At 36.2% G+C, this 15,156-nt stretch overlaps 3 protein-coding genes across 3 annotated transcripts; all 3 read right to left on the bottom strand.

Annotated features, from left to right (window-relative positions):
• Positions 1-5: 5 nt before the first annotated feature.
• On the bottom strand, positions 6-2,414 carry pla2g1b (phospholipase A2, group IB (pancreas)). The gene is made up of 4 exons (XM_079467009.1): positions 2,344-2,414; positions 795-945; positions 399-532; positions 6-140 (listed from the first exon to the last, which is right to left on the bottom strand). Exons 1-4 carry the CDS (start codon positions 2,390-2,392, stop codon positions 19-21), a joined length of 456 nt encoding a protein of 151 aa, XP_079323135.1. The 5' UTR covers positions 2,393-2,414; the 3' UTR covers positions 6-18.
• Positions 2,415-4,594: 2,180 nt separating this feature from the next.
• On the bottom strand, positions 4,595-10,023 carry prkab1b (protein kinase, AMP-activated, beta 1 non-catalytic subunit, b). The gene is made up of 8 exons (XM_079467920.1): positions 9,858-10,023; positions 9,300-9,450; positions 8,474-8,625; positions 7,790-7,883; positions 7,574-7,688; positions 7,344-7,474; positions 6,840-6,908; positions 4,595-5,310 (listed from the first exon to the last, which is right to left on the bottom strand). Exons 2-8 carry the CDS (start codon positions 9,441-9,443, stop codon positions 5,233-5,235), a joined length of 783 nt encoding a protein of 260 aa, XP_079324046.1. The 5' UTR covers positions 9,444-9,450; positions 9,858-10,023; the 3' UTR covers positions 4,595-5,232.
• Positions 10,024-12,123: 2,100 nt separating this feature from the next.
• LOC306900804 (transmembrane protein 233) lies at positions 12,124-14,694 on the bottom strand (the record flags this gene model as incomplete). The annotated part of the gene is made up of 2 exons (XM_079468117.1): positions 12,124-12,270; positions 14,503-14,694. The coding sequence occupies 2 exons, from the start codon at positions 14,692-14,694 to the stop codon at positions 12,124-12,126; spliced, it is 339 nt and encodes a 112-aa protein (XP_079324243.1).
• Between the last annotated feature and the right edge of the window lie 462 nt (positions 14,695-15,156).

Here is a 15,156-nt window from a genome sequence, read left to right on the forward strand (position 1 = left end):
CCTGTCTGGATTACCAGATCATTTGCAGTTTTTACTGGGATAATCCTTGTACTCCGGGTTGTAACCAGCTTGTGCAAAGCATTCGGCTGCCTTTCTGTCACATTCACAGATAAACATCTCACAGGGGCGATTCTTGTCAGCTGCAAGCAACAAAAACAACAGTCCAGCTTGGTCACGATTATTTTCATGAGAAAATGCAATTCAGATGCATTTCAATTTAGTTTGCCCTCCTGAGGTTGACTACAAACAAGAAGGTGTAGCATCTTCCTTTAATAACCCTTGTGTCATGATTAAACGTTTGAGAATGTTTCAATTCATATTTTGTACCAAATTTGAAGAAAAAAAGATTATAAATGATCTCTATGGACACAATTTATTTTGTGAGTATAGTGCCTTACCATTGCAGGTGATCTTTTTTGCTGCCTTATCACATGCGTAGGAATAACTTTCAGTGTAGGGGTTGTCTAAAACACCAAAGCAGTCATCTTGTTGCCATGAATCACTATAGCACGCATCATGCACCTGACAGCACCTACAAATATAGACCATGCATTTGACTTGTTGTGCTAAACAATGTTCATTGTATCAAGAATGTACACTTAAGACCAAAATCTAAACTTTTGCCAGTACATTTACTTAAAGGTAATGTTTAAAATGCAGTTTTCAAAGTATGGACCGTTCAAATAAATCATTATTTCATCATCAGTTTTTCTAAGAATAACCAGACAGAAGTGGTGGCGTACTGGTACATGTTTATCTACTAATTCCACTATAATCTGACCTTTAAACCTAACCTGTCCAATTCATCCAACGCTGTGCCCGAGCCTCCCTTGCCGCAGTAGCACCCATAGTCAGCATAGTCCAGTACAGGCCAGCTGTCAGGGTTGGCACAGAGGATCATAGTCCTGAACTGCCACAGCGCACGGTAGTCTATGCTCGCCAGAACTGTTGAACGATAACAGTTTAGCAGTGCTTGATAATCATTTACAATTGATTAGATCTAATAATATTATATATAATAGTCATTTATACATGCCCACACTACCTTTATACAGTATATTGTCTATTTTATTAAGCTATGTTAAATTTGACATTTTATTTAAGTGCCCTTGCATGCATTTAAAGGCAATTTAGGGCCTAATATATATACATATATATACTGTATATTTGTTTTTGTATCTTAAACAAGTCATTCAAATATGAAATACAAACATGAAAGAGCATTATTATTTAAGTCTGAAGTTAATTTTCTTCTTTTTTCTTACATTTCACAAACACAACATGAGGTCATTTATTTATTTGACAATTTACTTGATATACAGTTTACTCTCAACCATGCCACCCAGATAGCAACAATTACTGATTTAATGTTGAATCACTGTTTAACAGGTCAGGATGGAATCAATAGCCACAGACATACAGCTCAGGTATAGTTGCTTTAAACAAGTTTTTAAAAAACAAGTTTTACTTCTAACATTTTTCTGATATAATCCAACAAAAACCATAACAGAACCGTTATAATGGGAATCGAAACTATAATGGTCTCTATGGTCTCTACTTGTAATGTGTTGGGCTCTGTTGGTCTTGCATTTGTGCAAGCACGCCAATGATTTTGGTTGGTTTGATTAAATAACCAATTATTTAATATTATTTTAGGATTATTTACAAAACATTTCACAGTGTAGAGTTTTCTTGTAACCGAGAAAATGCCCAGATCTTATTTAACCACTATTCAATTGAACCTGCATGAAGTTAGAAAAAAAGTTTAAATTGCTCTATTGATGTTGTAACATTTTTGTACATCACTCTTTATAATGGACAATAATGGGCCTATGTCAGGAACAGGTAGAAGGCTTTTTAAAAGTACTTAAAATTATAGCATTATGGAAATATTGTATCAAAGTTGAGAAACAGCACAAATAAAACTGTTGGACACTCTTTAAAATGGACAATAATGTACAGAAATAGGTAGAAGGCTTTTTAAAACTTTAAATCATAGCAGTATGAACGTATTTGATCAAAGTTGAGAAACAGCACAAATACAACTTTTGGACAGATGACAAAATATATTACCACAGGAAAGGTGTATATATTTTTAAGGTTTTACAAGTCATTTTAAAAGGACTGCCCTATATATGTAAAAAACAAAGCAATAGGTCTTTAATATGGTAAGCGTAACCATTGAGAAATATTAAGAACAACTCCTGTTTTTTATTCATTCATTCAGATTCGATTTTTTATACCTTAAATACTTGCATTGCAGACATTATACAACATATTCAATTTAAATAATTTGCCTGTTTCCAGGAGTTAGATGGTACAACATATTTACGGTATACTCACAGGCGGGCAGACAGGCACTCAGCAACAAAAGAGGTAAAAAGGTTTTCATGGTAGACTTCCAAGACTAGAATGATAGGTGTTTTTGCGGCTAAATATTTATAGCATAATATAACCTTGATGGGTGGGTGACAATGATAAACCAATTTGGGTTATTACACACACAAAATGTGTACACTCGCACACAAAAAGCACAAATCACATGTAACTGTGGCAGAGAGAAACTTGGGAACATCAGCATGTGTTTTCCATTTGCACAGCTGCTACAATAATTTCTCGAATACAGACAAGAATTTTGCAAGGCCTGGAAACATTTGGAGTAACAGCTTTCTCGATCTATCTGCAGGTTTTTTTTAAACATTTTAAATTTCAGTGACTTTGTATTTTGCTGTGTGAGTTAATAAAGCTGAGATTTTCTCTGGATGCTGAGCTGCACCCAATATAAGCAACCCTTATTTGTGATGATATAAAATGTGTTGTTTTTTTACATTTCAAAAATACTTTCAGAGAGGTAAAGTCGCACTCAGAACGGTCAGATAGACATACACACTACTGTGGGATAGAAAAATTGATGTCCACTGTTTGCTTCTTTGTGTTGTTTCAATTTTTACATTGTTTTTCATTGCTATGAATCGCTATTGCTTGTGTTTTTAAACAAATATTTGACATTATTTTAATTCTCCACATTACATGACACACTCATCTGTGAAGGGCATGCTGGACAAAGTTGTGAAGAGTTTGTGAAAGTAGTGTGTGTGGCAGGGTAAGAGTTTCTTAGTATAAACAAAAACCAACCCTTCTTTAGAGGCAAAGTAACAATGAAACTTTAAATATCTTTTATGTATTTTAATGCCATGATCACTCCACACATCATCTACTGTTTGTCATGTTGGTCTCAGGCCAACAAGACCACACTCAACCCACTTAGATCAGTCTATAACCAGGCGTTAAAGGTGCTTGACAGAAAAGCCCCTCGCTATCATCACTGTAATATTCTCAGTAAATATAAAATATTAAGTTTTGACTCACTGATTCGATATCCAAGAAACGTTTTCAAAATTATTAATAATAATGCACCACCATCAATGCAAAAATTTATAAAATTGTATTCTGAACAAACTAACCGAACATCCCGCTCTACTGCTCAGAGAAATTGTGCTATCTTGAAAAGATCTTCTGCCTTTGCACAGACAGCATTCTCATTTAAAACCATTAAACAATGGAATCAACTCCCAGGCAGTCTAAAGTTGTCTATAAACTTAATAAATTTCTCTCGCAATGTAAAGAAATACATCCTTGATAACCAGCTGTGTCAGCATCAGCACATTTAAGATCTATAAATGTAATATTGAAGTAAGTGTTATTGACTGGGTTGTACGTGTTTTTGGCTGTGAGGGTTTTGTGATTAGTTCTTCATTTAAATATTTTGATTTTTTTAAATGATCATTGCTTAACTATTATTATTTGTATTTGATAGTGTTATTGACAGTTTTTACAATGTTTTAATAATGTGTGCACCTGCCCGGGGACAGCAGATGGAAAATAGCTTTTGCTAACTCTGGTACAAAACATCTTTTCGTAAGATTAATGTATTTTGTACGATGTCCCTGACAAATAAATAAGTTAAATAAAAATAAACAAACACCAAGAAATGACTTAAAGGTTAAATCAAATAACACTGTGCAAAGCACAGATTTAAATTCTCTTTCAGTATATTCTTATTCATTGAAACGACTTCAAGTATTAAGCCAAAACGTATTATTTCTAGGCATTGCAAATGTTTTTGAACATTCAGCCTATAGTGAATGTACCCGTATGAGATCAGGGTGGAATTTTTGACCACAATTTAAATCACAGAATTTCCAAGTTGTTGCCAGTTTTTAAGAAATAAAAGAGCAAAATATCCTAAATAGGTTGCACCATCTATTGAATTTAAAAAAATGTTACCGTTGTAAAATCACACAAATCTTATTGTGACTTTTTAGTGGCTTAAGATAAAAAAGAATGTAATGTTGTATATGCAAAGCTTACTACAATTTGGCTACTTTTACCACAGTTGATGTAACATCAATATTAATATAGTAAGTATGATTTAAAATGTGTATTATTATAATATATATAATCGTGTAGAATTTTCAGCACTGTACCTTAATCTACAAAATTCCAAGTCCTCTTTGATTCAAGCAGTGGCTGAGGAGGGCTTCTGAATGATGTAGTCAAGTTGACGGGGTTGACAAAGTACAGTAGACCAAGAGAGAGATAACATGTAATATAATGTACAGATTTGTTTTCAAATGTAAATTTTGTTTATTTGTGTGGAGTCTTGGAAAACACTTATCAAGTATAGATGCTGTTGAGGTGCTAGTTAAAGTGAATCTTAACTCTTTCATGCATGGATTATGATATCATCAGTTAGGCCATGAGATTTTACACACAAGCAAAAGAAAAGCATTTTCACTGAATTATGAATGAAAATGAATTTCTACAGTTTCTCATACATAAATGACTTTATTAGCACAGTGGTCCATTCATTAACGTGTTTTTTTCCTCTCATCATTTTTTAGAGTAACATGACATTTCTTATCAAACACAGCCATGGAAAACTCTTCAAGGTACACAATTTTAACACTTATTTACTCCTGATGCTGGTAAGAAGTCAAAAATTATATTTTTACATTTGGCAAATGTGTTACAATAATTAATTAATCAATAAAACAGCTAAATGTCTTAAAACATTTAAACCAACTATTCCACACTAACAGTTCCACCAGCAATCAAAAATACACAAACATAAACTCACTCATGTGATTGTTTTTTTGGGGCTTGGTCCCTTTCTTTGACAAGAAATGTTGAGAATATACCGTAAGAGTGTTAAGGGCAGGTGGATTGTGTTCATATAGGCTTGTAAAGCAGTGTGGTCACATATTTCTTTCTGTAGCGGTGTGTAGCACTGAGAACCATCACGCCATCCTGAGGGAGAAAAACAGGCAGAGTAATGAAATGTGCTGACGGAAAACTTAGTTTAGCCATTTACTTACTTATGTTGGTCCAAACCCAAATAATTTTCAAAAAATGCTAGGCTGATGAGCACTTATTTTCCTTTTTCACTAAAGTAGATGCATTGAGCAGGGGTATTCAATTAAAGTTCAAAGTCTTTATATTTTCTTCTAAACAAAGGTCCGGACAATATGTTTTTTGACAATAAAAAATATCTAATCAATTTAGCCCAGTTGGATATACTGTATAAAATATGTGTTCTTTCATCAGGCCATTTATTTTATATTTTGATATATGTAGCCTATGTATAGGCTCTGTGGTTTTGGGGGAATGACCTCTTATTAGAAGCATTAAACTAAAAAGAATACTGACAACATACAAACAGCAAATGAAATGTAACAATTAAAATGCTATATAACAATTAAAATTATAAACAGAAAACAGAGTTACTAACTAAATTAGCCTTTCCATGCCATTGTCACCTTTTCACTTTCCTACCAGAACTACTTCTATCTTTAAATCAATTCCCAATTAAGACGTTGTTCATAGCAAAAGTGAACCTTCTTGTGAAAACCTAGCAAAAGTCCTTCATATATTCTGTGAACATTCTGTGAAAATATAACAATATCTTCAATATTGACCGAATAATACCAAAAATCTTAGTGAAATTGCTTGAAATTTATCTTTGATGCTTGTTATAATAATCAATTCGATTACGAGATGTTAGCATGTGATTCTCCGTTGTGAATATCCGCGGCTCAATTTAAACAACCAAAGTAGTGAAAAGTTTTAAATGGTTTATTAGGCTATGTCTGGTGGTCCGGATCTAACAAGGCAAAGGTCCGGACCGCGGTCCACCTATTGAGGATGACTGCAGGATACTCCCCTTATCACTTTTTGTGATTAAATCAGAACAGGTGAGTTTGCTGCAAAATTCATGACAGCTTGAGCATTTCACAACAAATTCTGGTTTAACACGTTTAGTTTGTAAAACCAAAATCAACCAAATGCCTATAAAGGCCAATGGGTTGACATTATGATTCTGTCATCCTTTGTAAGGCCAGTGTGAACTTGTTTTTGGAACTTAAAGGTGCTGTGTGTACTATTTAGGAGTATCTATTGACAGAAATGCTATTATATACATAACTATGTCTTCAGAGGTGTATAAAGACCTTACATAATAAAGCATTAGACCGAGCTATTTCTATCTACATACACCGCAGGCCCTCTTACATGGAATTCACCATGATGTTTCTACAGTAGCCCTAAACGGACAAACTGTTTTGTAAATAAATGTACATCCTTCGGCAAAGATAAGTGACAACATCTTTGACCTGTGGCAGCTGCCAGTGTTAGCAATTCACAGCCTCACCACTAGATGCCGCTAAAAACTCAATATTGGTTTGGAACTACACTAGGGTGATATGTACCTTTAAAAATGTTTGAACATTAGGCTACTATATAATTATTTTTGTAAAAGTGCCAAATGTGTGATACTGAACCTTAATGGAAAGTGCGTAGAGGTGGTTGAGCATCACATGGTTTGGTTCCGGTAGCAGTGTGGGGTCACACTGTTGAAACACACACAGAAGCACATTATTAAAAGGCAATGCTGTCTAGAGTTACCCAACAATTTTCAACCAGAAATTTCAAAATCCATTTAACCCCAAAAAGGAATATCTTATCTATTGACAGAAACTGCAATGCTAAATTTAGGCTGGGAGTCTCCACCTCCCCCACACCCGTCCTGCTGTCATTATCAAAGAGTCGAATGTACAACTTTGACGGGTGCCAGGAGGAGGGACGGGGTTATTGAGTCCAGCTAGAGAGTAAGTCACAAGACTATAACCAAACCTCATCAATTCTGCCGTAAAGACAACAACATACCTTATTAGGAGTCATTTAAAAATATTAAAATAACCACTTCATCACAGTGGTTAAAACACCCGACTGGGTGACTAGCCATATGTTCAGGAAACTAAAGTACTCACAACCTCAGTACTTACAGAGACTCCTGTGTCTTTGTTAAGGAGCACCTGCAGAAGGTGCGGTGGGAGGATGGGCGGAGAGCGCAGTTTGTCTTCTGATTTGGTGTAGGGATCCTGGTGGTACGGGCCCGGAGGTGAACTAGATAAGTCTGATAGGAAACGTATATAGTTGGACCTCGGGCAACTTCTTTTAGCTACTTTACAGGTTTTAAACCACTGGTAGTGACAAAAGTATTTTTCTCACTTACCTGACATGTCGGCACATTTCTCGGAGTCCGTCTTCAGTGCATCGAATACCTCAAAGTCTGTTTTTCTCACTTTAATGACATTATTCACCACACCTGACTTATTGGTCACAACGGGCTAGAAAGAATATTATATTGAATGTTAATACCAGATCAAGTTTACAAATGTGTTGCATTTTAAAATGACTTTATTGGGTATTGTATAAAGCTGTCTCACACCTCCTTGGGATCTACTATCCAGTGTCCATCCACGTAATACTTATACTGGTGCTCACCCTCCGGCAGATCAACTATTGCAGCAAAATTATTTTGACTGTATAAACAGAAAGAGAACAAATCAGTAACGGTGTGGGAAACAGTAAATGGAAAATGTGGTTAGTTGGGTTTTATTATACAAAAATATATTTAGTGTTTGGATCATGTTGACTGTAACTGAGCACTACAGTGTACTTTAAAATGTTTCTCCCATTTTATGGATTTTATTTGTGAGGGAAATTGGTTTCATTAAGGTAAAATTTATATTAATCAAACTTCTATTAACAAAAAAGAAAACCCTTCATCTGTCAGGAGGAAGTTTGGGCACATAATGCAAACACATACAGATAAATATGTATTGACTAAATATGCACTTAAAACATCAAAATGCATGAATCTGTGCATAAAATACTGTAAGTGCACACTGACCCCTAGTGGAAAACACACTAATCTATTATTGGTGAGCAATTTTATGGTGAGCAATAATCTAAAAATGGTACCTTTACTGTCAAATTACTGAGAGGAAACACGCATAGGACCTTTACTTGGAGGGAGCACTAGTTTTAAAGTATACGTCTCCTGCTGTGTTTCTGGCACTAACACGGCCCTCCGTATCATCCAAATCATCTGCAGTCTGTCAGCACTCACCTCTTAGTCAAGGGGATTTTGCTCGCCCAGTTATTAAAGGAGCCAGACAAGTAGATCTCTTTCCCAGGGCCGGTCCAGCGGAAGACGGTGGGTCTTTCCTCTGGCGGGGCTTTGGAGGCTGACTCCTGATCTTGTTGCCAGGCGAGAAACTCCTGAAAGGTGGAAAGATGGATGAGGTGACTACAGCAGGCAGATGTGTGAGTTATAAACACGTAGCATAGCTATTATGTTATGCAGCATAATAAGAACAGTTGACAGCAAGCAAGACTTCAATTACAAACTGCTGAACTAAAGGGTTGACGTGAAGGAAAGCTGTGAGAATATAAATCAGTACATGTAATGACACTTTATTTTCAGTAGTGATGTCATCATAACTTATAATTTCTTTATATCAAATATTTTTCACCACATTTGTACTCGTTTGACTGAATTCATGTCTCAATTATTGATATTTGAGTTTCACATTTCATAATGGGATAGTGAAAAAAATATTTTAATTCACCCTTGTGTCATTAAAAACATGTATGTGAAACACAATAGAAAATATTTTGATTTTGTAATTGGGGGCCAATGTTGTTCGGTTACCAACATTCTTCAAAATATCTTCGTTTGTTTTCTTTACAATCAAGTCAAAGAGATTGAGAGTGACATAAGGTTGAGTAAATGATGGATTTTTGAGTGAACAATACTATTTTTTGTCATTTTTAAAGTTAACCGATTTATTAAAATGTGAAAAATAATACCAATAAAGAAAGAGTTTGCAACTTGCTTTAATAAATGTGTCAGGTGTTCTTATCCCAAACCATAACTTGTTTTCTCCATTCACCTTGACATCGTCTGTTTGAAAGAGGTCTCCGTCCTCCGCGCTGTCCAGCAGCAGTTTGGGTCGCGTTGCATCTTTTCCGCCGCGGCTCTCGCGTCTGTTCGCTTTGTCGCCCGCGCCGCCCCGCTCGCTGCTCGTGTTCCCCATACCGATCCTTATTCACATGCATTCACAGTACAGATTTGTTTAAACTTACTATTCGACATCTTGTTCATACTCAGTTGCCGTAAACACATTTCCCAAACACCGCGACACACAGTACGCAAAGTAACCTTTGACCGCTGTGTACAGTAGCATGTTGTTTTGGCACCAATATATACCCAAACGAAACCTTCTTTCCTTGTGTTTCATAAACTTGCATTAGACTATATATTACGCTGAGTCATTGCATACAACATCACTAACACCCACAAAGTGATAGACTGGGTGTTTTGGGTTATGTTTTGAAATCCTCGATGTTTTTCCTGTTCTTATGTTTAGGTCTCGCCTACACGAGCGACTGCAGTCTATCTCCGTTTCAGCTCGGTCAGTAGTAGTTTCCCTTATGATGAAGCATCTTACCGCTAAAAACTTTATCTGCCCGCTGCTCGTGCTAGTTTCCTTTCATAACGCCATTTTCACATTGTGTCGCCAAAAAGGTTACATGTTAAGCACACCTCTTCCGCCCTCTCAGTAGGGAAATAACCATCGGGCTTTCGTCCGTGCGTGAACAGTGCGGATTCTGCGTAAACGTCTTATGACCCAGACCTTTAATAACCAGAAGAAATACAAATAGCACGCGTTCGTTTATACATTGACATTAAAGGGATAGTTCACCCCAAAATAAAAAAAAATGCTTCGTTTTCTCACCTTCGGGTTGTTTTAAACCTATATTCTTTTCTTTGTTCTGTTGAAAGATATATTCTGTGACATCATCCACTACAATAGTAGGAAAGAAATATATTATATTTTGTTTTGTTGCTCTGTTGAACACAAAGTGAGATTTATTTAAGAATTTAGGAACAAAACTATAGGCTACCATTACATTTTTCTTACTATGGCAGGCAACGATGTCACAGAATTGAAAATGGCTAACATTCTTCAAAATATCTTTCTCTTTGGAACAAAGTTATTTATATTGGGAGGGTTTTAATTTCCGGGCGAACTATATCACTTTAAAATCCAAGGTGAAAAGTGCACTTTGATATACTTAAAAGTACTTAAAGTGCTCTATTTTCACACGCTGATTTTGTGCATTAAAAATGTGTTTTTATTAAGATACACTTATCTAAGTGTAAACGTATATGCAAAAACTGTATTTTTAGTATATGGCCATTTCAAAATCATTTTTTTCTGATTTTAAAGTGGACTATTTCATGTTATGTGTTTGGTTAAAGTTATCATTTTTCACTGCGCACAATATTTCTGCCAAATTTCAGATAAAAATATTGTTGTACAGGCTGCAAGTTAAAATAATAATTTAGCGACTTTAATTTGTATTGTTGTTAATATGATTGTTAATTAAATTTAATCATTATTATCATTATAGATTTGGACAGTTTGATGAGTTTAACATATTGGTTGTGTTCTTTGATGGAGTCGGTCAGCTTAGTTTAAACTCAGACATCCTTATAGCAGTCCAGTTTCACGGTGTCATAACATGACTGACAACAAGCTATTGAGGGAACTACATACACTAATATGCAGACATGGGTGAGAACAGAATCAAGTTGGACCACCTGCGTGTGACTCTGAATCATGGTAACTCCTGGAAAACATGTTAGCCATTAGTTATTTAAGTAAGACTGATGCATCAGTACTATAAATATTCAGTACTTTGAAACCCTTACAGAAGAATACCAGCTCTAGAATACCATTGCATGCGTTCAACTGTAGAAGGATTTCTGTGATTCACAAGTCCGGGGAATGATTTAGCTATATTTAACTTTAGCTGGCTATAATATTACATATCAGAGTACAGGATACTCCAAACGCTGCAGATTACTTTGGGTGCGAAAGAGGAAAGGGAGTGGGGAGTCCACCAGAAAGTGATATCTTTCTTGCTGCAGTCCATTATAAAAGTGTGACAGCCATTTACAGTATGTGTTAAGTGAGTTTTTATTGAGTCATTTCATTCTTTAAAAAACACAATCACGCTACATTATATTTTCCACCCGTGCAACATTCCATTGGGTGTTTTTTCTTTTTTTTCTGTAAAAGCATCAGTAAGATGTTGGTATGAAAGCATCATTTTAGTATGTTTCAGGACAAACATGATTCACACCTCTATACACATTTACAACATTTGAGGTGTCATCATACACAACAAAGATGCAAATCGTTGCGATAGTGCTGCCCGCAGTAAGACATGACATCACTATAAACTGGGATGAATAGTATGACACTTATAGTGTTTCTGTATGTTGGAGTCTCTTTGGCCATGCTGTTAGCAAATCAGACCTTGTTATACATTCCATTTCAAAATATTGAATACGTATAAATCCAGGATGGTTCAAGCACGTGGTGCCACCACAATGAAACCACATTCTGGGTTTAGCTCAGTGTCCTCATGTGAGCACTGGAACTGATCTCCACCAAATTACAGTGTAGTCGCCTTGCTACACCCATCCGCTCGAGATCAGATTGTGTTCTGTTGAGTTGAAATGAGTTGAAATGATTAGAGAACATATTTACTTTGGGGTCGTCATCAAATATTTTGTGAACTCACAACAGTGCAGAAATTGTGCCGCTAAACAATAGGATGTAGAAGAGAATGATGTAAAACTGTCAACTTATATAACATACTTGAGTAATGAGCATATACAAAACCACATTTATGAAAGTTTGTTCAGATGAGTACCGTGGTAAAGTGTACAATACTGAAGACCATAATGATCAGCAGGCCAATGAGAAGAGAGGCGATTCCCATGTGAAGAGCCTTTCTTCCCAGTCGCTGAGCTCCTTCATAGTCTTCTGCATCATAACTGCTTTGAGACTGACCAACAATGAAAGAGAGAGAAATAAAATCACATTTCGGCAAAAAAATTCTAAAACAAAATTGGTCGCTAAAAGAGAATCTAGTATCTAAATATTAAAATTCAAACTAGTATGTGGGCTGTTTTATTTTATATTGATTTAATGAGGTTTGCAACTAGCAAATCTACTGACATGCCTAAATAAGGCATAAAGAATTCAAATGATAATATTTACATAATATTATTTAATAATTTAAGACAATTAACAGGATTGAAAGTAAGATTTAATTGTTATTTCAACTTAAAATTAAGTTACCCGGCTGCCTTGTAAGTTTGAGTTGATCAATGTGAAAAACATTAGTTATTTGGTGAATCTAATGCAAAAGTGTTATATTAACTTATATTTTTATGTTTAAGGCAGCCGGTAACTCATGTTTTTTGTTAAAGCAACAAATCATTTAAAGGCAAAATTTAGGGGGTCAAGTTTATTTAAATCTGAAAATATTTCACATGCATTAAATGAAAAATATTTACACTTTTATTTCATAAAGAAGAAAACTGAAAAAAGCACCAATTTATTTCAAGGTTATTATTTTAATTTTAATATGCTTTATGTAAAAATGCTCTTCTGCGTAAATAGATACCATCTTCAGTGACAGGTTTCGAAATGAAAACTAGACCTCTGTGCTTGGCCCATAAAGCAGGAAGCCAGGACGGGCATAGTGATAATGCCAGCCGCCCTCTTAATAAAATCAGACAGAAAACTGAGACTTATAGATCACTGGCACTAAATCATGTTTACTGGAAGACAAAGATGATCTGGCTTCGCTAACATTTGGACAGGACAAAGAAGGTCTACATGAAAGCATAAATGCTGCACATAATCTCTGCAGTCTAAAAGATAAACAACTTGTGTAGCAGTGGTACATTTCAATTTATGGATTTGGTAGACGCTTTTATCCAAAGCGCCTTACAGTGCATTTAAGCTATACATTTTTTATCAGTTTGTGTCTTCTCTGCGTATGAACCCAGCCTGTAAATGCGATGCTTCACCAATTAAGCTACAGCAACATGCATAACCCCCCCAGTATGTAAGGGGGTAAAAAGCAGGGTTGCGTGAGGTGTGATGCTCATCTAGTTTCTCACAGGCCTCGTTGTGGCAGCCACAGCTGCTGTAATCGTCTTTACCGCGCGTGAGACGCCAGCGTAGGAGTCAACCTGAAACTAGAGTTGTTGCTCTCCACAGCAAACCTCTGCACCTTGCCCCATTCAGACCTGAGTAGACTGGGGGTAGCATTTGAAAACTAGTTATCTTAACGTCCTGATGTGGGTGAATGACAGTCTGTGTCATGAATCACGGTAGCTTCATGTAAACCCTACGGCCTACAAACGTGATTTATTTTAGATTTTAGATTTTAGAGACTGCCCCTTAGTTTGAAACAGTTTTCATCCACATTCTTAATATTATTACTTTATATATAATCACTGTATAATGCTGAATTATATCCAGTTTACTAAATTACATTTCTCTGGTTTGGTATTGATGACGAGAAATGTGGGCCTTATTGATGGGGCTGTAGGAGCACCTACAACAAAACGTTTGAAAAAACTGACCTATTTGAGGTAGGCCTGTAAAATGTATATATTTTGACATTAAAAAAGCAAGTTGTTGATTGTTGTTTGCCGTGGGACATTCGTAAAAAAACGGTCTCGCATGCTGAGGTTAGGGTGTGAAAAATATGGGCGTAAACCACTGAAAAAACTTTCCTCTTCGTCTATTTAAGAACCCTGTGGTTTGGAAAACAACATGAGAAACTTAAAGAGCAACTGCAAATGAATGCCAAAATAAATCATATCATCAGTTATTCTCATAGTCTCTAGAATCATGCGAGTAGAGCAAAGAGATGTGTGTGAGGGGGGAATGCAGTATTTATTGCATGTATGGGAGTGCCACAATGTTAACTGCACAGATACTTGAATTCTGTCTATTTATAACACTTATATATCTTGTTGAACCATGAGTACATTAGGTTCAGTCAAATTCCAAAGCCACAAGTATCACACAACCTGAAGGACTGTAAACCCGCAAGAACATAACACCTGACCAAACACTTTGCACTATTCAATATTCAGGCACCGCAGCTGGTATGCTCACCAAGGGTAAGAAACCTCTGGGAAGCCCTTTAGACACACTTTGCATTGTTTGTTTACTAAACCACTGAATAATAAAAAATTATGTCATTTCCACTCACCATGAGAGAGAAAACCAATGCCACAATGTTGATAGGCCACGCGGGGCAAAAGCAGGTGAAGATAGTCAGAAAAATGTAATTCTTCAGTGGTGGCGGCCCTTGCGATTCGGCATTCATTCCAAAACTGTCATTTGTACTCCCATCTATAGAGCCGCTTGACTTTCCATCCGACTTCTGGACACCGGAACTCATGGTGCAGAACGAGCAGGAGACTCAAAAACTGTAAGATGTGATGAGATATAGCAAATGCTAGAGGTTTGAAGAGAGGATCAGGATATTGAACAGAGGCAGGAGGAGAAATAAGAAGCCAAGAGCAGAACAGGGGATGATGGAGTAAGAGTGAAAAGCGATGGATGAGAAGTTGAGTGAGTCAGAGATGGCTTATGACCTAATTACCACTGGGGCTGAACACTATCCTACTTCAGAGAGGAAAAAGTGGAGAGAGAGCAAGAGAGAGAGAGCAAGAGAGAGAGAGGGAATGTGTATGAGACATTGCAGCGATGTACTGTAAGATGTAAGGGGAGAGGCAAGTAAAGAAAAAACAAGGTCTGTCTACTTGCCCATCTTGCCATTATCTGTCAAAGGAGTGTTACTTATAAAGCCATATGGATAATGGCCCCAAAATCACATTACACGGCTGCCAAGAAATGCACA

The sequence above is a fragment of the Barbatula barbatula genome (assembly GCF_947034865.1).
Source record: "Barbatula barbatula genome assembly, chromosome: 11".
Taxonomy (NCBI): Eukaryota; Metazoa; Chordata; class Actinopteri; order Cypriniformes; family Nemacheilidae; genus Barbatula; species Barbatula barbatula.

Excerpts from the sequence above, each read along its gene's own strand:
- prkab1b (XM_079467920.1), bottom strand. The coding sequence starts at position 9,443 with ATGGGGAACACGAGCAGCGAGCGGGGCGGCGCGGGCGACAAAGCGAAC. Across the intron at positions 8,626-9,299 it reads TTCAAACAGACGATGTCAAG|GAGTTTCTCGCCTGGCAACA; the intron begins GTGAATGGAGAA and ends TCCACCTTTCAG. Across the intron at positions 6,909-7,343 it reads ACAAAGACACAGGAGTCTCT|TGTGACCCCACACTGCTACC; the intron begins GTAAGTACTGAG and ends GTGTTTCAACAG.
- pla2g1b (XM_079467009.1), bottom strand. The coding sequence starts at position 2,392 with ATGAAAACCTTTTTACCTCTTTTGTTGCTGAGTGCCTGTCTGCCCGCC. Across the intron at positions 533-794 it reads GCGTTGGATGAATTGGACAG|GTGCTGTCAGGTGCATGATG; the intron begins GTTAGGTTTAAA and ends CTATATTTGTAG. Across the intron at positions 141-398 it reads AAAAAAGATCACCTGCAATG|CTGACAAGAATCGCCCCTGT; the intron begins GTAAGGCACTAT and ends TGTTGCTTGCAG.